The 22,463-nt window shown below is 42.3% G+C and overlaps 1 protein-coding gene across 1 annotated transcript in view; it reads left to right on the top strand.

Annotated features, from left to right (window-relative positions):
• The window catches only part of LOC114641854 (dynein axonemal heavy chain 5-like), a 329,984-nt gene that overhangs the window by 265,598 nt on the left and 41,923 nt on the right, over positions 1-22,463 (top strand). Inside the window, exons 58-62 of the mRNA XM_051928805.1 lie at positions 663-881; positions 8,746-8,922; positions 9,133-9,327; positions 18,874-19,029; positions 20,829-21,011. Of these exons, the coding sequence (XP_051784765.1) occupies positions 663-881; positions 8,746-8,922; positions 9,133-9,327; positions 18,874-19,029; positions 20,829-21,011 (930 nt within the window). The remainder of the gene's footprint in view (positions 1-662; positions 882-8,745; positions 8,923-9,132; positions 9,328-18,873; positions 19,030-20,828; positions 21,012-22,463) is intronic.

Below are 22,463 nucleotides of genomic sequence, written 5' to 3'. Positions count from 1 at the left end.
TGCTAAACCTGGGTAGCTCCACGTTAGCATCTGGGATGTTAGTTGTTAGCCACGTTTCACTAAAACACAACAAACTGCATTCTCTGTAGGTCCTAACATTTTTCACCAGCGCAGCCAGTTCATCGATTTTATTTGGTAGTGAGTTCACATTTTCCAGGATCACAGAAGGCACTGAAGGTTTGTAGCGCATGTATGTACAGTATGTATGCATGTATTTATTTATTTATTTTTGGAAGTTTCTATGAATTTTTAATTACCCTTGGAGAAAAATAAAATTTAATCTATTTGATCTGATCTGATCTAGTCTAATCTATTCTGATCTAATCTAATCTAATGTGATCACAAGATCACTTCTGATTTTTTGGAAGGCTGTCAACTTGAACTTTCATCGTTAACACAGTGCCTGGATAACTGTTTACCAGATATATGGAGTTGAGCTGCCAACTTGTCCCATCATTTGTTCTTTTTCTGACCGGCCGGACAGAATGTTTTGCTCTCAAAGTTCAACAAGCCTCTCCTCCATTTGCACAGTTGAGAAAACTCAGTTCGTATTATTGCGGCCATTCTTCAGTGTTTACGGTCATTATATGCATTTCTGTGTGCCTTTTAATTCATCTTAGAATTCTAAAACTCACTTTGACAGTCTCTTTCTTGTATCTCAGGCAAACCTGAAGTTACAAGAGGCAAGGCTTGGCGTAGCCCAGACAGAGCTGAATAACGCTCAGCAGCAGCTCGATGACAAGCAGAAGGAGCTCGATGAAGTGCAGGCCATGTACAATGCTGCTAGAAATGAGAAGCAGACCCTCCTGGATGACGCCGATGCCTGCCGGAGGAAGATGAACAACGCCACGACTCTCATTGAAGGCTTGGGTGGAGAGAAGGTAGGATGACAAATCTCATGATCGATGATAGGGTTCAACAGATGCCATATTGTAATTGCTAGCTTTTCAGTTTCACACTTGGCTTCCATAATGTGGTTTCAGAACAGAATTGTCCTTTAACTGCAGCTGAATTGTGAATTACCCCTTGGGATTAATAAAGTATCTATCTATCTATCTATCTATCTATCTATCTATCTATCTATCTATCTATCTATCTATCTATCTATCTATCTATCTATCAAATGTTTTAACATGAAAACTTCATGTTAAACCTAATCACACAATACATAAGAAGTGGCAGAACATGATGGCAGGTGTATCATCATGAAGTTTGTGAGACTAACCAGGAATGTTTACATATTTGGCCGACATTCTTATCCAAAGCGACTTACAACATTTGAGATACAATTGGTTACATTTCTTTTCTTTTCCAGTTGGAGCACAGGTGGGTGAAATGACTTGCTTAGGGTCACACAGTGTCAGTGGCATGATTTGAACCCACAACCTCAAGTTCTGAAGTCAAAAGCCTTGACCATTGAGCCACACTATTTATTGAGTTCATCTTCTCTCTTCCTTGGAGATGTGGAAGAAATAAATTGGAAATATATTAAAGAAAGGACCTACTTGAGTCAGAAACCAGGCAAGAGGAAGCTTGTTCATGTGTCTTTAATTTTTCTCCATGAAGAAGGAACACAATGTTACAGCAGTCTGCAAAGGGAAAATTCCACTAGCAGAGGTTTCAACAAAAATGGTCACAGAACAGAGACAGAGAAGCTCATACTTGTTGATAACTGAATTTACATAACAGTGCCTAACTTAGCCTGACATTTACTCTGATTGGTTCATTGGCTTACACCATCTGAATATTTACTCTGATTGGTTAAAGGACATACGATGTTTTCAGCAGAGAGCTTAGCCATCTTACATACCCAAACTTGAAATCTCATTCAACTACATTCTTGTACTTTGACATCTCTTAGGTTCAGCTCTTATTCTTTTATGGAAACCTGTGTACGTGACAATTGTAAGGTCTTTCTGAACACATGATATCGGCCAATTTGTTAGGACACTCTGTCTCTTTACTTAACCCTTTCAGCAGTATCTTCATGATTTTTCCAAGACAAATACTATGTATTTCTTTCATTGTAGACTGCATACCAAAAACTATAATACCCCTAAATAACTGTATTATCCCTTGATTGTTCTCTTTATTCTCTCACAAAGACTAATACACACACATGCACATAGCGATCCTAATTAGACAAAGTCTCGAGTTGTGCCAATTACCAGGCACTCAACAATATTCCACACTGGACACAGCTACTCCCGCATGCATACAGAAGTCTTAGCCAGACAAAGTCTCAAGTGGTGACAATTGCCACTCACTTAGCGGAATTTGACATAAGATTCTCTACACGTGGACTCGTTATCGCCAGCATTAACAAACATGTGGGTATCGTCAGCTCTTTTGTTTCTATGCCACTTACTAACCAAAATATGTCTTACCTTTACCATAGTTGTTCTAATTGTTGAGGAGCGACCTCAATAGCCTTGATAAACCCGATGGGCAGGAAAGTGGCAATTTTGCCCACACTCAGTACCTTCTTCTTATTTCAATCACTTTAGATAAAAGACAAAGTATAGAAAATATAAAAGCAATGTGGAATTTTTTAACACATAGCAATATCAAATAGAAGAAACTATAGTACAAAATAAAATAGATAGCAGTGGTTCTCAAACTGTGGGGTGCGCCCCCCTAGTAACAAAAAAAGGGGCGCGAATGTTGCCATATCTGGCATAATTTCACTATTCGTAGGGAAATTATAAACTTGTCGTGGTGTTTCGGCAGCAAAAAATATAGGAATAAATGTTATTAGGGCTTGAAAACAACGTTAGGGAGGCGCAATTAAAACTGTTATGAAAACTCGGGTCGCAAATACTTAAAGGTTGAGAAACGCTGATAGATAGAAAAGTCTAGATATACGCAGTCTTAGAAGAGCTTAGTGAAAGTAAGAAGTGTCAAAGGGTGGATGTTGTCCTGGGTGGCTTTTGGTTTAGTGATCGTTGTTATTCAGTTTCCTGACATCCAAATCAGATGGTCTTACATCTTCCTGATCTCTGATGTGGCTTCCTATGTTGCCTTTATTCATCATTTGTTCTTTAATTTGGTCCATCAGACAAGCTATATTTATGTTAAAATGCACATGTGGCGTTCCAGAACATGTGACTTTGCACACATTTGATTGGCTAGCTAGTCCTGTTAGTAAATGACTTTGATCAAAGTGTTTGATCTTTTGAGTACCTCAACATTTCTTCCTTTCTCAGGCTGTAAACTAATTCTGTAATTCCTGGCCCTACGGTATCCATCCATTCCTGTGGTATCTCCACTTTTTCCCCATTCCCAGGTCATAAACTAATTGGAAAGGAAACTGATTGGAACAAATGCATGCATTACTAGTAGGACGCTTACAATGCCTGTAATTAAAATCCTGTAAATTCAGTTCAACTTGGTTTGTTTGAGCAAAATAATTTAAATTTAATATAAGCAGTCTGAAGTTCAAAAATTGAAGATTCTTCCATATCAGGACACCAGGGGCCTCATGTATAACGCTGTGCGTAGAACTCACACTATAACATGGCGTAAGCACAAAAGTGGGAATGTGCGCACGCACAGAAAAATCCAGATGCAGGAATCTGTGCGCATGCAAACTTTAACGTTCTTCCACTACATAAATCCCAATCAGCGTGAAAAGTAACGCACGTGCACGTGCCTTCTGTCCCGCATCCAACTCCTCCCAGAATTATGCCTTTTTGAATATGCAAATCGATATAAATAGCCTTCTGTGAAAAGACAATGGGAAAAGCACAGGGGAAAATATAAGAATTTCAGCGAATACCAAGTGGAGGCAAAGGAAAAACGTACTATTTGTTGGTTTAAACAGTGGTATAATCAACAAAAGGAAGTTGATCGAGTGACAGAGTGTCAGAGAAACTCGAAAGCTCAAGTTCACAAAGTCGCACAGTGCCCGAAATAAAAAAGAAGTTGTCACATATCAAAGTTGGTGTGAAAAGGCGACTCGTAGCGGACCGTCTGAGTGTCATATGAAAGCTTATTAAGGTACAGAGAAAAAAAATAGGCACACAGTGGGGAAAAAAGCACGAAATGTCAACTTTAATCTCGAAATTTCCACTTTAATCACGTAGTTTATTTTGTCATTAAAGTAGAACATCATAAACTTCATCTTAAAATCGTTTATTTTACTAGTTTGTCAAGTAGCATGTTAAATGCTTTGTTCTGTATTTGATCTTCTATGTGCTCTGTGTGTGTGAATCACTACGTGCTTCCGTTCTTTCTCTTTCACCAACAGGACACAGAATCCATTACATTCGTGATATTACAGCTCTCTGAATAATTAAAATACTGAGATGTATACGTGATATCTTTTTCATGATGATAAGAATGAAAGCATGTTATTAAACATGGGAACACGGTGGCGCAGTGATTGTTCATATCTCACGCAAGAGGCTTGCTGCGCCATGTGCGACCTTCGATGAAATAATTTACTACAGAAGTACTGTCTCTTTCAAACGTACTAACCTCCGATTCCTGTCCTTCCTTTTCTTTCTGCAAATACCCAATCGCCACACAATCAGCTCTGTAATAGACGTGAAGCCATCTGTAAGCTTAGAACTTCGATTCTTCAAAACTTTTAAGGAACATTGAAATATCTTCGTAGTACATGTTTAATTATTCTATCCGTCTATCCTTCCAGTGTCGCGTCAGCACCAGCAATAATACAGCGTAAGGCAGGAGCTATCTGTGAACTAGCTAGCGCTGCAGCACCGTGTCCTCACATGTTTAATTATTAACAATACAGATTATTTAAATTAAGTTAAAGTTTTATCTGTATACTATAAGCAACATATTTTGCTGCATTTCATCTTAAAAATGATATAGTCATCATACGCGCTTTATAAAGTGGCGCAGGTTGTGCAATATTATAACTGTAGTGCAAGTTTACAGTGAGGTAATTGTACTTATAAGTACAAACAGTTCTACAAGGAGCACTTGATGGACTGATTGAGTGCGTTTATAGTTCTTGGGATGAAACTGTTTCTGAAACGCGAGGTCTGTACAGGACCTTTGACGCGTTTTGCCGTGGCTGAGGTAGTGTGTGCTTGAAACTGTATACTGATAATTCTCTTTCCGATCAGCTGCTGCTGTGATTCCCCACTCAGATACAGTGATATAAATACTCCGAGTGGTGCAGTGAGAGTAATGTGGAAAAAGATTATCTGCTGTGGCAACCCTTAACGGGAGCAGCTAAAAGAAGAACAAGATGCAGTGAGCATAACAACGCTAAAGCAGTTATGGTATTTGGAATACTATGGCTATTCCCTGGGCCATTATATTGCTACAGGTTAATTACAATCAGATGCATTACACTAATAAACAATATGCAGTTAATTTCAGTGTATTTATAAAGCCGCGTCAGGAATGTGGGTCTAAGAAAGAAAGGGTAACCACACAGGAACAGTAGCACTGCTTTGACGCTGGGTGCCGCCAGTCTGCAAAACTGAGCGGAGAAATTGCGTACGCCAGGGTATGAGGTACTGTGGAAATGTGCGTGGCTTTACGCCAAGTTTAGGTTTTATACATCGTGATATGAGTGTGGAAACGTTCGTATGCAACATTTCTGTTTATACATGAGGTCCCAGGTTTCTTTGTTTAGAAGCTGATACAAAACATTTGACCTCCTTAACATTATGCCCCCCCCCCCACCAGAAAAATTAGTCAAAAATGTTATTATTGCATGTAATAGAAACATGTAAATATTAAAACATTAGCATAGAGTAGGAAAGGTAATGTCTAATGTTTACTATATTGATACGGAGTTAGTATATCTATTTTAGGTGATAAGTTTTGAAACTGTCACAGTGCACAGTGTGGTAGACATTAACATATTAATTAAAGAAAGAAACTTATCCTCTACTAGGACAAGCTTGATGAAACCTCTTCAAGTCTGAAACCAAGCAGGAGGAAATTTATCCATGGCGTCTTTAATTATCTCTTCAGCAAATACTGAAGAGGGAGCATTCAGTACAGCAGTCTGTTACAGAATGACCAGAATGGTCAAAATTATAAGGGCAGAGGTCCATTTTATAAATGGCTGAATGAACATACAGTCATATGAAAAAGTTTGGGAACCCCTCTTAATTCTTTGTATTTTTGTTTCTCATTGTCTGAGCTTTCAAAGTAGCAACTTCCTTTTAATATCTGACATGCCTTATGGACACAGTAGGATTTCAGCAGACACATTAAGTTTATTGGATTAACAGAAAATATGCAATATGCATCATAACAAAATTAGACAGGTGCATAAATCTGGGTACTCCAACAGAGATATGACATCAATACTTAGATGAGCCTTCTTTTCAAATCTAACAGCCTCTAGACGCTGTCCTCCTATAGCCTCTGATGAGTGTCTGATTCTGGATGGAGGTATTGTTCACCATTCTTCATACAAAATCGCTCCAGTTCAGTTCAATTTGATGGACAGCCTGCTTCAAATCATCCCATAGATTTTCGATGATATTCAAGTCAAGGGACTGTGACGGCCATTCCAGAACATTGTACTTCTCCCTCTACATGAATGCCTTTGTAGATTTTGAACTGTGTTTTGGCTCATTGTCTTGTTGGAATAGCCAACCCCTGCGTAACTTCAACTTTGTGACTGATGCTTGAACATTATCCTGACGAAGTTGTTGATATTGGGTTGAATTCATCTGACCCTCGACTTTAACAAGGGCCCCAGTCCCTGAACTAGCCACACAGCCCCACAGCATGATGGAACCTCCACCAAATGTGACAGTAGGTAGCAGGTGTTTTTCTTGGAATGCGGTGTTCTTCTTCTGCCATGCAAAGTGCTTTTTCTTCTGACCAAATAACTCCATTTGTGTCTCATCAGTCCAAAGCACTTTTTTCCAAAATGAATCTGGCTTGTCTAAATGAGCATTGGCATACAACAAGCGACTCTGTTTGTGGCATGAGTGCAGAAAGGGCTTCTTTCTCATCACCCTGCCATACAGATGTTCTTTGTGCAAATTGCGCTGAATTGTAGAACGATGTACAGATACACCATCTGCAGCAAGATGTTCTTGCAGGTCTGTGGAGGTGATCTGTGGGTTGTCTGTAACTATTCTCACAATTCTGCTCATATGCTGCTCCTGTATTTTTCTTGGCCTGCCAGACCTGCTGGGTTTAACAGCAACTGTGCCTGTGGCCTTCCATTTCCACTCCTTCCAGTTGAAACTGAGAGTTTAAACCTCTGAGATGGCTTTTTGTAGCCTTCCCCTAAACCATGAGACTGAACAATCTTTGTTTTCAGATCTTTGGAGAGTTGCTTTGATGATCCCATGCTGTCACTCTTCAGAGGAGAGTCAAAGGGAAGGAAGCACAACTTGTAATTGACCACCTTAAATCCCTTTATATCTCATGATGGGACACACCTGTCTATGAAGTTCAAGGCTTAACGAGCTCATCACACCAAGTAATCAGCATTGAGCAGTGACAGGCATTCAAATCAGCACAATGACAAGGGGACCCACATTTGTGCACAGCCAGTTTTTCACATTTGATTTAATTTCATACAACTAAATACTGTGTCACTAAAAATCTTTGTTCAGAAAACACCGCAGTACTCAGATGCTCCTAGGAAAACAAAGACAGACCACTGTTATCTTTATTGTTGAAAGGAGAGTCAATTATTTTGCAGGCTGAGAGGGGTTCACAAACTTTTTCATATGACTGTAACAGTGCTGATCAGTGCATATACATCACCTGACATTTACTCTGATTAGTTCATTGGCTTACATACCCAGATAACTTAGTAAATAAAAGTATTTTATCATACTCTTGTTCTTCTTATACCTTTAGGTTTAGCCATTACCCTTGAAATTTCGGTGTATGTGACATTTGTGCAGTCTTGTTGGATATCTGCTGATCTCTTCATCATACATCAACCTACAGGTTTCCGACACTTTTTAGATAGATAGATAGATAGATAGATAGATAGATAGATAGATAGATAGATAGATAGATAGATAGATAGATAGATAGATAGATAGATAGATAGATAGATAGATAGATAGATAGATAGATAGATAGATAGATAGATAGATAGATAGATAGATAGATAGATGTGAAAGGCACTATATGATAGATAGATAGATAGGCCTCTTTTATTGATGTGTAACAGAGCAAGATGTAGAGGACAGGAAGATACAGAAAAAGATGATCTGCTGTGGCATCCCCTAACGGGAACAGCCGAAAGAAGACGTAGAACTGTGTGTAATTATTCATAATCTGAAATTAAAATGCCAGATGAACAAATTAGCCAGACCTCCAGGAGAAACTCATATGAAGCTCTTTAATAAATCCATAAATAGGTTTATAAGCAAGTAAATGAATACCTATACAGACACACACTTTGGTCTGAACACACACTGGAATTACTATAAGGCAAGAAAAATTCAAAAGAAAGAAAAGTTCAGACTTGGCTGTTATAATCCCAGTGAGACATTATGCCATGTGTATTGTTGGTATAAAGGAGCCCCCCCAGTCACATTTCTTGATGCACTTCTGCTGAATGATTTGTTGGCTGACTGTGTGTCAGTGTGTCACAGAGAGGATGTGTAGCATTGTTCATAATGTTCATAATCTTTATACCTATAAGTAGATGTTGAATGAAGATAACATCCAGTGTTGAAAGTTTACCCAGATTTTGAAAGGGGCCTATACTTTTTCACAGCACTATTTCAACCCTTTACTTGAATCTTTGCCTTATGTCTTTCTTCCTCACAGATTCGTTGGACACAAAGCAGCAAAGTCTTTCAAAGTCAGATCATCCGAATGGTGGGTGACGTCCTCCTAGCTACTGGTTTTCTTTCTTATTCGGGTCCCTTCAACCAGGAGTACAGAAACCTTCTGATTCAGCTGTGGAAGAAGGAGATGAGTGTCAATAAGATCCCTTACAGTGAAGTATGCACCATCAGCTGCTGGTTTACTCTTTAATTCCATTGTTTGCTAGTTTTTTAACTGTAATGTCACCTCCTTGTCACATCATTGTCCCACTTGTAAAGTAAGCTGGTGTAGAAACGTCCATGTCTAGTTTTCCAAAAGCACAACTTTCAGATTATACATCTTTAGCAATTCTGTTTTCTTAGTAGTGTTTTGTGTGATGTCTTTCAGGACATAAATCTCATAAGCATGCTGGTTGACACCACCACAATCAGTGAGTGGAATCTGCAGGGTCTTCCCAACGATGACCTCTCCATTCAGAACGGCATCATTGTGACCAAAGCTTCTCGTTATCCACTGCTGATTGATCCTCAAGGACAGGGCAAGATCTGGATTAAAAACAGGGAGAAGCTCAATGATCTGCAGGTAAGGCTGCCCCATAGTGCTGTGTTATCAAAATATTGGGTTCAGTTTTGACCTTGAGCTTTCAGTGTGGCCATATTGGGCAATAATAACGGCTGACATGGTTTAGCTACGTATTGTGCTGAGTGTCACCCATTGCACGGCTGCACTGAGGCCCTAATCTGGAATCCTGAGGTGGTTTGTCATGTGGTGGGTGAAGCAACACACTGTATCAGTGTATATTAGTCCTGAATTTAATTTAAAAAAAAGTGATTTACTTGAGGTAGGAAAAGAAAGCCAAGTACAGCTGTGGCCAAAAGTTTTGGTATTCACCAAGTTTGCTGCTTCAGTGTTTTTAGATCTTTGTGTTAGATGTTTCTCTGGTATACTGAAGTAGAATTATAAGCATTTCAGAAGTTCCAAAGGCTTTTATTGACAATGACATGAAGTTTATACAAAGAGTCCATATTTGCAGTGTTGGTCCGTCTTTCTTTTTCAAGACCTCCGCAATTCGCCCTGGCAGGCTGTCAATCAACTCCTGCGCCCAGTCCTGATTGGTGGCAGCCTATTCTTGCATCATCAATGCTTGCAGTTTGTCAGAATTGGTGGGTTTTTGTTTGTCCACCCGCCTCTTGAGGATTGACCACAAGTTCTCAGTGTGGAGTTTCCTGGCCATGGACCCCAAATTTCGATGTGAGCCACTTAGTTCTCACTTTTGCCTTATGGCCCAGTGCTCCATCATGCTGGATTGTTCATTGTTGGTCCCCAAACTGTACTTGGATGGTTGGGAGAAGTTGCTCTCACAGGATGTTTTGGTCCCATTCTTTATTCATGGCTGTGTTCTTAGGCCAAATGGTGAGTGAGCTCGCTGCTTTGTCTGAGAAGCAACCCCATGTGACATGAATGGTCTCAGCATGCTTTACTGTTGGCATAACACAGGACTGATGGTAGCTCTCTTCACCTTTTTGTTTTTCTGGATGCCCCAAACAATTGGAAAGGGGATTCATCAGAGAAAATGACTTGACCCCAGCAGTCCTCAGCAGTCCAATCCCAGAATATCAGTCTGTCCCTGATGGTTGTCTTGGCTTCTTTGCTGCCCTTCTTGCCACCCACCAGGCCATCCTCCAAAAGTCATCGCCTCACTCACACCGGCCTGCTGCCATTCCTGAGCACGATCTGCACTGGTGGTGCCCCCGGATCCCAAGCCCTAAATAAAGAATGGGACCTAAACATCCTCAGAGAGCAACTTCTCCAAACCATCCAAGAACAGTTTGGTGACCAACATGATGGAGCACCGGGCCATAAAGCATAAGTAAGAACTAAGTGGCTTGGGGAACAAAACATCTACATTTGGGGTCAATGGCCAGGAAACTCCTTAGACCTTAATCCCATTGAGAACTTGTAGTCAATCCTCAAGAGGCGGGTGGATAAACAAAAACCCACCAATTCTGACAAACTCCAGTCATTGATTCTGCAAGAATTGGCAGCGGCCATCAGTCAGGATTTGGCACAGAAGTTGATTGTCAGCCTGCCAGGGCAAATTGCGGAGGTCTTGAAAAAGAAAGAAGGGCCAACACTGCAAATATTGAGTCTGCACATAAACTTAATGTCATTGTCAATAAAAGCCTTTGAAACTTCTGAACTACTTGTAATTCTACTTCAGTGTAACATAGAAACATCTGACAAAAAAGATCTAAAAACACTGAAGCAGCAAACGTCGTGAAAACCAATACTGGTGTCATTCTCAGAATTTTTGACAATGACTGTAGGTTTTCTAATGTGTCAAAGAACTTCACTTGAATTGTAAGGTGTGAGGGATGCCACATGAGGACTGGCATCCTGACCAGAGCTGAACCAAGATGCTTACCCAGCCAGGATGTCCATGGAAAGGAAGGACAGGGTAAGGCAGTTTGCACAGGGCATTGTCTTCTCTGAAACGTTAGATGGCAGGTCCCCTGGGTTATGGTACCAACACGGGATTCCCACAGGGCACATTGAGAATTATAGTTTATTGCCTCAGCCCTGTTGAGTTCCGTGGGTCCCTCCGGGGGGCGCAGAAGTGACTAGCGAACCCTACTTCATCAGGCTCCAGCCTCACCCGGAAGTGCTCCTTGGCCATATTTTTGGGACACCAGAAGTACTCCCGGATTTTATATTAAAGGAGCTGCCTGCCTCAACTCCGAGAGCCAGAGTTGGGAGGAGGAGGAGGGTGAAGCTTGCAAGAGATGTGGATGAAGAGATAACTGAGAGTGGCAGAGATAAGGAGTTGTGATTGAGGGGTGTGAAACAATTACTTTTGCAAGAGTTTCCCACAATAAAAACCTATCTGCTTTAAGTGAACTTGTGTCCAAGCCTGTGGAGGAGGAGGGTGAAGCTTGCGAAAGATGTGGATGAAGAGATAACTGAGAGTGGCAGAGATACAGAGTTGTGATTGAGGGGTGTGAAACAATTACTTTTGCAAGAGTTTCCCACAATAAAAACCTATCTGCTTTAAGTGAACTTGTGTCCAAGCCTGTGGAGGAGGAGGGTGAAGCTTGCAAGAGATGTGGATGAAGAGATAACTGAGAGTGGCAGAGATAAGGAGTTGTGATTGAGGGGTGTGAAACAATTACTTTTGCAAAAGTTTCCCACAATAAAAACCTATCTGCTTTAAGTGAACTTGTGTCCAAGCCTGTGTGTCAGGGGTTTGGGGAGCTGCAGTGCCTTCTGGGGACCACAAAGGTCATAAATGGAGAACGTGTGAACAGCACAGCATAAAGTGGTGATGATGGACAGGAAGATCAGTCAGCAAGCAGGGCCAAGGATAAAGTGGTGAAGATTAGAAGAAGAAGGGTTTGGGAACAGGTTTAGGGAGAACGTCTGAAATGAAGTGCAGTCATGTGAGAGTGCGGAGCAGTGGTGGGAGAAGAGCAACATGGTAGTTGTGTTAGGTAGGGTGACGGGATGGAGACAGGATAGAGAAACTAGGAGGCAAAAAGGGCAGTGCTGAGAGCCAAGGGACATACAATGGAGGAAGTGTGTGAAAAACTGGAAAAAAGAGAGGGAGAGAGAAGGATTTTTAGGGTAGCAAAGGCTAAGAACGAGGCTGGGAAGAATTTCAGTCAGATAACACAGATGAAGGATGAGCAAGGTGTGGTCTTGAGTGAGTATGAGAGGATCAAGAATTGATGAAAAAGGTACTTTGAAAAGCCATTAAATACAGAAAATCCAGGGCGGATATTTGGGGATGGAGTCCCAAATGAAGGGCTAATATCGAAATTAAGGTGGGAGAAAGTTAAGGAAGAATAGAAAGGCAGCAGGACCGAATGAAATACCAGCAGAAGTGTGGAAGAGTTTAGGAAAAGAAGGTGTACATGTGTGGTGGGAGCTAATGCAGAAGATCTGTGACCAGGAGAGAATATGAGAGGAGTGGAGGAGCAGTGTGATTGTACCCATTTATAAGAAAAAGGGTAATATTCAGAATTGTGGAAACATTTGATGACTAAAGCTGATATCACACACAATGACAATTTGGGAAAGGATCATAGAGAGAAGGCTCGGAGAAGAGACCCACATAGTTGGGATTTATGCCAAGTAGAGGACCAACTTATGCAGTCTGTACATTGCAACAGCTCATAGAGAAGCATCGAGGGAAACAGAAAGGTTTGCATATGGTGTTTGCTGATTTGGAGATAGCTTATGATGGAGGGTCACGTCAAGAAGTCTGGGGGTGCGTGAGAGAGAAAGGAGGCCCAGAGAAGTGTGTGAGGATTGTCCAGGATGTGTATAAGGGAGTGAGGACTCGGGTTAAAAGCAGCGAGGGGGGGCAACAGATCAGACCCCAGTTAGAGGAGGTCTGCAATAGGGATCTTCTTGGAGTCCTGACCTCTTTGGTCTGGTTATGGATGTGTTGAGTCATGGAATAAAAGACCAATTCCCTTGGTGCAGGCTTTTTGATAATGGCATTGTGCTGTGCAGCACCAGAAAAGAGAACGTGGAGAGAAAGTTGGAAGAATGGAGAAGGGCTTTGGAATACAGAAGACTGATTATAAAATAGGAAGAAGAATATAGAACATTTGAGGCATTGTTATCATCAGGATTCAAAAGTTAGCCTGCAGGAAGTGTTATTGAAAAGAGCAGATACGTTTATTTGGGATGAGTGGTAGCTCAAGGTGGAGAATTGGATGCAGAGATAACCTACAGAGGGCAGTGTGGTTGGAATAATTAAAGACCGTATCAGAGGTATTGTGTAATCAGAGGTTTATAAGACCATGGTAAGGCCAGCAATGGTGTATGGAGCTGAGACATGGGCAATAAAGGGACTGCAAGAGATGATGGATGTGGCAGAAATGAAGATGTTGAGATGAATGTGTGGAGTTACAAAGAAGGACGGAATAATAAATGAGACAATTAGAAGGATAACATAAGTAGGAGAGAAAGTTAGGAAATTAGAATGGTATAGACATGTGATGAGGAGCAGGGGGCACTAGATCCCTGGTTGGAATAAGTCATTGTCCAACCCGCTATATCCTAACACAGGGTCATGGGGGTCTGCTGGAGCCAATCCCAGCCAACACAAGGCTCAAGGCAGGAAACAAACCCAGGTAAGGCACCAACCCACCACAGGGCACACACACGCACACACACCAAGCACACACTAGGGACAATTTAGCATCTCCAATACCTAACCTGCATGTCTTTGGACTGTGAGAAGAAACTGGAGCACCCACACAGATACGGGGAGAACATGCAAACTCCACGCAGGAGGACAGGAATCGAACCCAGGTCTCCTTACTGTGAGGCAGCAGCGCTACCACTGTGCGACCGTGCCACCCTTGGTTGATATAAGTTCTTTTGTAATTGTGGCATATTACATAACCCAAAATGATATAGATATAATATAAAAAGGTAATACCCCTCCATTAGTGATACGGCCATAAGAAATCACATGGGGGAAATAACTTAGCTTTCTTTAATGATGGTTTACGTGGCATAACAGACAAAGGAAGCCATATCAAGACTTTTCACCGAAGTGGGGGCCCTATGTATAGAGTCTGCCATTTTCGTCGCTGCGTTAGAAGGATTTTCAGGATCGGATGACATTATCTCCCATCCATCTGTCGGCTTCAAAGGTGTGCCGGGTAATGTTCCAAGACTTTATACTCTTTCTCCATATGTAGACCCCACTTAGGTAAATCACGCCATTCCAAACAAGGAAAAGAAGATCCAATGTCATGCTGACTGTGACACACAGAAATAGTGCACGTTGCCCATTTCGCAGTTGTCCTTAACTTGTCTTGTCTTACGATGCTTGCCTAGCAATTCTAAATAGATAGATAGATAGAGGGCGCTGTCGTCCTCTTGAACCCTCCGACTTGACTCCAGACACCAGGTAAAAGTCCAATAATTCGTTTTATTTGGACAATACAGTACACAAAGCACCCTCCACTCCACAATACTCATAAACACAATAATACAATACTCAATAATCCTCCACACTCCCAGACGCGTTGCCACCCTTCCACCCAGCTCAGCTCGACCTCTGGGATTTCCCATAGTCCTTTTATAGTCCTTGCCCCGGAAGTGTTTTGCCCTCTCTGTCCACGTGACTAGGAACACTTCCGGGTCATATAAAAACTCTTCTTCTTCACCCCGGAAGCACGTCATTCTTCCTGTCGCTATGACTACGACGTACTTCCGGGTTATAGGGCACATAATAGTCTCTGGGCCTTCCTGCAGCGTCCCCTGGAGGTTCCCCTGGTATCTAGCAGGGCTGTGATGAAAAACTCCACTGTCCATGATGCCCTGCTGGAACTCGGGCACCTCTGTGTTGCATGAAGGGCTCCACCTGGCGGTCTGGGGGTACTGGACGGGATAAAAGGCCAGCCATGTCCCACAATAGATAGATAGATAGATAGATAGATAGATAGATAGATAGATAGATAGATAGATAGATAGACTTTATTAATCCCCAAGGGGAAATTCACAATTTTCAGCAGTCGTGGCGATACTCCATCTGGACCCACTGCTTTGCTGGCACGAAGTCTCCTCAGCTCTCTGCTTACCTGCGCTGCTATAATTGTGGTTTGGGGTAAACTCTCTCCTATGCTGGTATCAGCAGAAGGATGGTTGGAGGGTGCAGTACTCTAAGGTGAGAGTGGGTTAGGGTGGTCAAACCTGTTAAAGAAGTTGTTCATCTGGTTTGCTCTCTTCACGTCTCTCTCGATGGTGGTACCCCGCTTCGAGCTGCAGCCAGTGATGATCTTCATCCCATCCCACACTTCCTTCATGCTGTTATTCTGCAACTTCTGCTCCAGCTTTCTCCTGTACTGCTCCTTCGCCGCCCTGAGCTGGACTCGGAGTTCCTTCTGCATGCGCTTGAGCTCATGCTGATCACTGCCTTTCAAAGCCTTTTTCTTCTGGTTCAAAAGGCCCTTGATGTCACTTGTAATCCATGGCTTGTTGTTAGCATAGTAGCATACTGTTCTTATTGGAACTACAATGTCCATACAGAAGTTGATGTAGTCAGTAGTGCAGTCAACAACCTCCTCAATGTTCTCACTATGTGATCCCTGCAGGATATCCCAGTCTGTAGTTCCAGTCTCTCAGAGCCTGCTCTGCCTCAGAGGACCACTTCCTGAATGAGCGTGTGGTTGTAGGTAGGACCCTCACTCTTGGTTTGTAGTGAGGCTGAAGCAGAACCAGGTTATAATCTGCTTTCCCAAGCGCAGGTAGCAGGGTGGCGCTGTATGCGTCTTTAACGTTTGCATACAGTAGGTCAGTAGTCCTATTTCCCCGGGTGTTACAATCCACATACTGGGAGAAGGCAGGTAATGTTTTGTCCAGTGTCACATGGTTAAAATCTCCAGATATTAGCACAAGCGCCTCGGGGTGCTGCGTTTGTAACTTAGCAACAGCAGAATGGATGATGTCACCCGCTATCTCCACGTCAGGCCCGAGGAGGGATGTAAACAATAGCAACAATGACGTGTCCAAACTCTCTGGGCAAGTAATAGAGCCCGTGTACTAAATCTGGCTTTGTGTTAGCTGTATACCAGCAAGCCCGCGATTCTCAAAAGAATCGCAAATCCAAGAATGGCAATCACCTCATGGAGGGTGGGTGCGTCCTGGGAAATGTCATTTAATTAAATAAACATATTTGTACTAAAGCGGTTTCGTTTTGGAGCTGGGACTCATGTGGTTGTGGTGTTTCAGAAGCGCGTTGTAGGCGCCTTGTTTCCATCAGGACGTAAATGCATGACAATATCGCGGTGAAACGGAGGGTCACCGTCATCACTTTGAAACACAATTGCCACTTCATTAACGATGGGAACATTGTATCGTCTCGGATCCTGTTCTTTGTCCTTTATTAGTACTACAGCAGTTATAGTTGGTGCCACACCGTCCGCCTCTGCTTTTGTATTTCTTCTCTGTCAGCCTCATGTAGCATTTTCATAGAGTTTGCTAATGGGTGATTGTTTATGACTTCAGCTACGTTTCTCATTATTAGCTCTGTGGTTGATATAGTGCATCATCTAGATGTAACACGTACATTTGGGCACATTTGTGGTGGTGATTTGGCTCAGGGTGCACTGTTCCAATCCGTTGCAATATTTGTCAACACACGCGAAAGCAGTATGGGCCATTCCCAGGGGGGAAGCTGGTGCGTGATGAAATATCATGGAGGGTGAGTGCGTCCTGGGACAGTTCATTTCAACGCGCTTCTGTTACTGTTTTTCTTCATGCAGTGCCGTTTTTGTTTTTTTATGGCTGTGTCGTCGTATATGTGGTGGTGTGGGCGGCTGTACAACCTGGCGTGCACGCTTTACCTCAGGTTTAGTTCACAGGTCATAGGCATGGTAAAGTTTCCATTTAATTCAATAACCCAATTTGAACTAAAGCGGTTTCTTTGTGTGGGCGCCTTCATTCATTGTTTTTATCCATGTTGTTTGGGCGCCACCTACTGACTTTGGGAAGCCACCGCGTTTTGGGAAGCCGCTGCGTTTGACTCTAGGGGGGGCGCCACGGCGCAGCACGTTGTGTTATTTGGTTTTGGGCGCCCCCTACTGACTCTGGGAAGCCGCTGCGTTTGACTCTGGGGCGGGCGCCGCCGCGTTTTGGGATGCCGCTGCGTTTGACTCTGGACTCTGGGGTGGGCGCCAAGGCCGTAGTGCGCATGCGTCCGCCGTGCATACATTAACTGTGGTTTAGTAAGATAGATGTGAGAAGAAAAGATTTAATACATTTGCACAGAGCACAGTGACATATTAAACTTATATTCTGATTACAGAGAGACAATCAGTATGTGAGCAAAAGAGTGATGGGAATGGAATTAGAGGGGAAGAGAAAGTGGGGAAGGCTCAGGTAGTGTAGACTAAAGGAAGACTTGAAGGATTAGGGACTGAATGGGATGGAAGTGCCGGACTGAGATGAGGTGTTTGGAGAAGGACTGATCAAAAATATCAACACCAAGTAGAAGTGGGAAGAGGAAGAAGGAGAAGGAGAAGAAGAAGGGGAGGGGGAGGAGAAGAAAAAGAAGAAAGCTTTCATCAACAAAGAAGAAGAAAATGAAGAATTAAAAATAAGCTTACATCAAGGAGGATGAAGAAGAAGAAGAAGGGGGAGGAGGAGGAGAAGGACTAAAAGAAGAAAGCTTACATTAACGAAGAAGAAGAGCGGAGGCAGGTTTTCCCACTACTTGTGTAGTATGTATCTTTGTTTAAATATGTACCCTTTGTGCTTTGCATGATTCAATGGTAAATCTTTTAAAAGTAGTTACAGTAACCTTTTAACTGCTGTGGTGCCCGGCGGGCATCCATGCCCGGCCGAGACGCCTAGGAGGAGTGGAGGAGGGCTTGTGCCTCCTCCAGGACACGAGGGGGTGTCCTCCCTGGTGGCTTTGGGGACCACGGGTACGGAGCTTGGAAGCTCAGCCCTGTAGGGGCCCGTGGTCACCGCCAGGGGGCGCCCTAATGTCTTGGGAGTGTTGGCCCTCAGTACTTCCGCCACACCGGGAAGTACTGGGGGGAAGAGACTTGAGGGCACCCGGTGGACTTCCGGCTTCACCTTGGGAGCTTCCGCCACACAGGGGTGTGGCTACGGAGGCCCTAATGATGCACCTGGAGCCCATCCGGGGCACATAAAAGGGGCCGCCTCCCTCCAGTCAAGGCGAGAGTCGGGAGGAAGAAGACGAAGCGGGTTGGAGAGGAGTGGAGGCGGACCAAAGAGAAAGGCATTGTGTTGTGGCCAGGACTTGTGAAAGGGTGAATGGTGCTTTGGCACTGGATTGTGCACTACTGACTTGTAAATATAATGTATAAAAATGTGTGTTGGGTGACATGAACGTGTCTGCCTGTCTGTGTCTGAGCCAGTCTCCACACTGCTCATAAGAGACAGCAGAGAGGTTACAGTGTGCACTGCCATTAATGTATTTTCATGTTTAGAAGATAATCCTTTTGTTTTGTTATTAATATTTATATGCATATTCACAGTTACATGCATATGTCCACCCTTTGCCTCATAAGACATCAACTGCAGATGACACCTCCTGCTTGCCAAGTTCTAATTAAGCAACATCTAAAAATTTTGCAGGTGACATCTTTAAATCATAAATACTTCCGGACCCACCTGGAGGACAGTCTCTCACTTGGGAGGCCGCTGCTCATCGAGGATGTTGGGGAAGACCTGGACCCTGCTTTGGATAATATCCTTGAAAAAAATTTTATTAAATCTGGATCCACATATAAAGTAAGTGTGAGGCCATAACTGTGTTTTGGTCTAATTCATTGCAAGTCATACTTTAAAATGAAAGTGGTAGGAAAGTGTTTATAGATGTAGCAGAAATGAAAAGTATTGATTAATTTATCCACTTTAATTAAAGGATGTGTCTTTCTGTGCGTTTGCTGCGTCTCTGTCATTCCAATAGATGGCACATCACAAATATTAGCACTGCTTTTACAAATCCCATACCAAATGTAAGTCACTTTAGATAAAAGTGTCTGCCAAGCAATTAAATGTAATGTAAATGGCATATAACAGAAACTTATGCATTGCATTTGTAATTCCAACAGTTGGCGCATCAAAACATTAACGCTTCTTTTACAAATTTTAACAGGTGGTGCATCACAAACATTAACACTGCTTTTGCAAATCCCATGCCAAATTACTTAATAGAGACATATGCATTGCGTATTTCATTCCAACAGATGGCACATCATACTTGTCATTTCAAAAGATGGTGCATCACAAACATTAGAACTGCTTTTGGAAGTCCCACAGCAAATGGTATATAACAGAGAGATATGTGTTGCATTTGTAATTCCAGCAGATGGCACATCACAAACATTAACACTACTTTTTTAAATCCCATAACAAATGGCGTATAACAGAGACATATGCAGTGCATGGTGCACTGCAAACATTATCTAGATTTCTACGTGCATTGTGAGGGAGTGTCAGTTACGGCACTACGGCCATGTGGCGCAATTCCCCAAGGATGATCTGGCTCTCAGGTTCCTCATTGTTGAGGACCCAGGTGGCTGGTTCAGGACAAAGGGATGCTCATGTAACACCTGGCTGTGGCAGTCATTTCCTGGGGGTGGGATTGGACCGCGCGTGTATGCCTGGGGGGTTGCCAAACAGGATCCCGAGCTGTTTTGTAATGTGGTGGGTGAGGCAACGCTCTGTACTAGTAAATGCTCCCCAACCTGACCTGACCTGCCTGTATAAGTATTTGTGAAAATAAATTATTATTTGAATTGATATTATTGTTGGTGTTGGTGTGTTGGAGGGTTTTGGGGGGTGTAACTACAAGGGGGCGCTAGAGAGCCCCAAACCATAGACACAGCAGTGCATCCTACAATATATGAATAAAATAAAGGGTTTTAGCTGCAATTGTACAATAAACTAGCAATAAATCATCAATTCTTCCTCCTTCTCTCGTAAGTTTACTCAGTGCCTCCTGCCTCTGACTCGTCCATGTGTGCCAGTGGGCTCCTTTTTAAGCTGAACCCAGAAATGCTTCCTGTGCCATTCTGTCTCCTCGAGGAAGCACTTCTGGGCCATAGACAAAGTAGGGTGGTCTTTCCCCGACAGCGCCTCTCTATCAATCCCAACAGACCCTTACAGGGCTGCCATCTCCCTAGCATCCCTACGGGTGTCCTGACTGGGTCACTGCCACCTAGCGCATATGGGATGGAACCACTCCCAAGTTGCAGTTTCCACTGGTCCATCCATTACGTTATACCAGCTGGGCACAAAGTTATCTTTTCATTCAGCTGGCCAGTCTATTCGTCATTTCTCTCGGTCTTCACGTCCTCCCTGGCCAGGTTGCCCATTCTTATAACACAGGGCTCACTGGCACCCCCTACAGGTTACAACGTAAAGGTAAAAACTAGAGTAGTAACATAATATATAAAATAATATATAAGAAAAAATAACAAATAAAATATTTACATGAGCCAGGTAAGAAGCCCTGGCTAAACCTTAACATGTCCAATTCTGAAGCTGACAAGTGGTAAGTTTTTAACCTTCTTTGTTTCATTGAGGTAAAAGTTGGAGATAAAGAAATTGATGTTATGAAGTCATTCAAGCTTTACATAACCACCAAACTTGCCAACCCAGCCTACACCCCAGAGGTCAGTGCCAAGACAGCCGTCATTGACTTCACAGTGACCATGAGAGGACTCGAGGATCAGCTGCTAGGCCGGGTGATTCTCACCGAGAAGCAGGTAAGAAAGAAAGAAATTGGGGGCCATTTTGAGATGAGGGCATGGTGGAGGGGCAAAGAGAGATGTTGTATTTTTATATAGAAAATGTAAGAAGCTGTCCGGTAACTAATAACGTGGTGTGGAGAGGAAACATGCTGGAGATTACTGGGGTGTCGAACTCCGGGCCTGGAGGGCCGCAGTGGCTGCAGGTTTTCATTCTAACCCTTTTCTTAATCAGTGACCAGTTAACTCCTTTTTCCTTCATTTTAATAGCCCTGTTTTTAAGGATTCAGTCCTCTGAATTGATTTGTTTCTTCATTAAATGGCAACCAAACAGAAATGAGACGTGAAACGAGCCAGCAGATGACCAGCTAATCTCCAACCAATTTCACTCCAACCAATCTCTTAATCAGAAGCCAATTCTTGTTATTAATTCAACTCGTTATTCAATTCCGTGGCTTGTTGGTGCTCTCATTCTGCCACAGCAGACATTTCCAAAACTGTTGATTTTTCGTTTTTTTCTAAGAACACCGTCAAGATGTTTGGTGACCTGAGAGATCCAGCAGCTCCGTGTACGACTTTATCTTTCTACCTTTTTAATATTGTTTTTTATCAGTATGCTGCTGCTGGAGTATGTGAATTTCCCCTTGGGATTAATAAAGTATCTATCTATCTATCTATCTATCTATCTATCTATCTATCTATCTATCTATCTATCTATCTATCTATCTATCTATCTATCTATCTATCTATCTATCTATCTATTATATAGTGCCTTTCATATCTATCTATCTATCTATCTATCTATCTATCTATCTATCTATCTATCTATCTATCTATCTATCATATAGTGCCTTTCATATCTATCTATCTATCTATCTATCTATCTATCTATCTATCTATCTATCATATAGTGCCTTTCATATCTATCTATCTATCTATCTATCTATCTATCTATCTATCTATCTATCTATCTATCTATCTATCTATCTATCTATTATATAGTGCCTTTCATATCTATCTATCTATCTATCTATCTATCTATCTATCTATCTATCTATCTATCTATCTATCTATCTATCTATCATATAGTGCCTTTCATATCTATCTATCTATCTATCTATCTATCTATCTATCTATCTATCTATCATATAGTGCCTTTCATATCTATCTATCTATCTATCTATCTATCTATCTATCTATCTATCTATCTATCTATCTATCTATCTATCTATCTATCTATCTATCTATCTATCTCACAGGTGGCGCAGTGGTAGTGCTGCTGCTTTGCAGTAAGGAGACTGTGGAAGATTGTGGGTTCACTTCCCAGTTCCTCCCTGTGTGGATAGCGCTTTGAGTGCTGAGAAAAGCGCTATATAAATGTAATGAATTATATAGTGCCTTTCATATCTATCTATCTATCTATCTATCTATCTATCTATCTATCTATCTATCTATCTATCATATAGTGCC

Source organism: Erpetoichthys calabaricus, chromosome 6 (assembly GCF_900747795.2).
Source record: "Erpetoichthys calabaricus chromosome 6, fErpCal1.3, whole genome shotgun sequence".
Classification (NCBI taxonomy): Eukaryota; Metazoa; Chordata; class Cladistia; order Polypteriformes; family Polypteridae; genus Erpetoichthys; species Erpetoichthys calabaricus.
The sequence above is the reverse complement of the archived record's forward strand: the minus strand, read 5'-3'. Positions and strand labels throughout refer to the sequence as shown.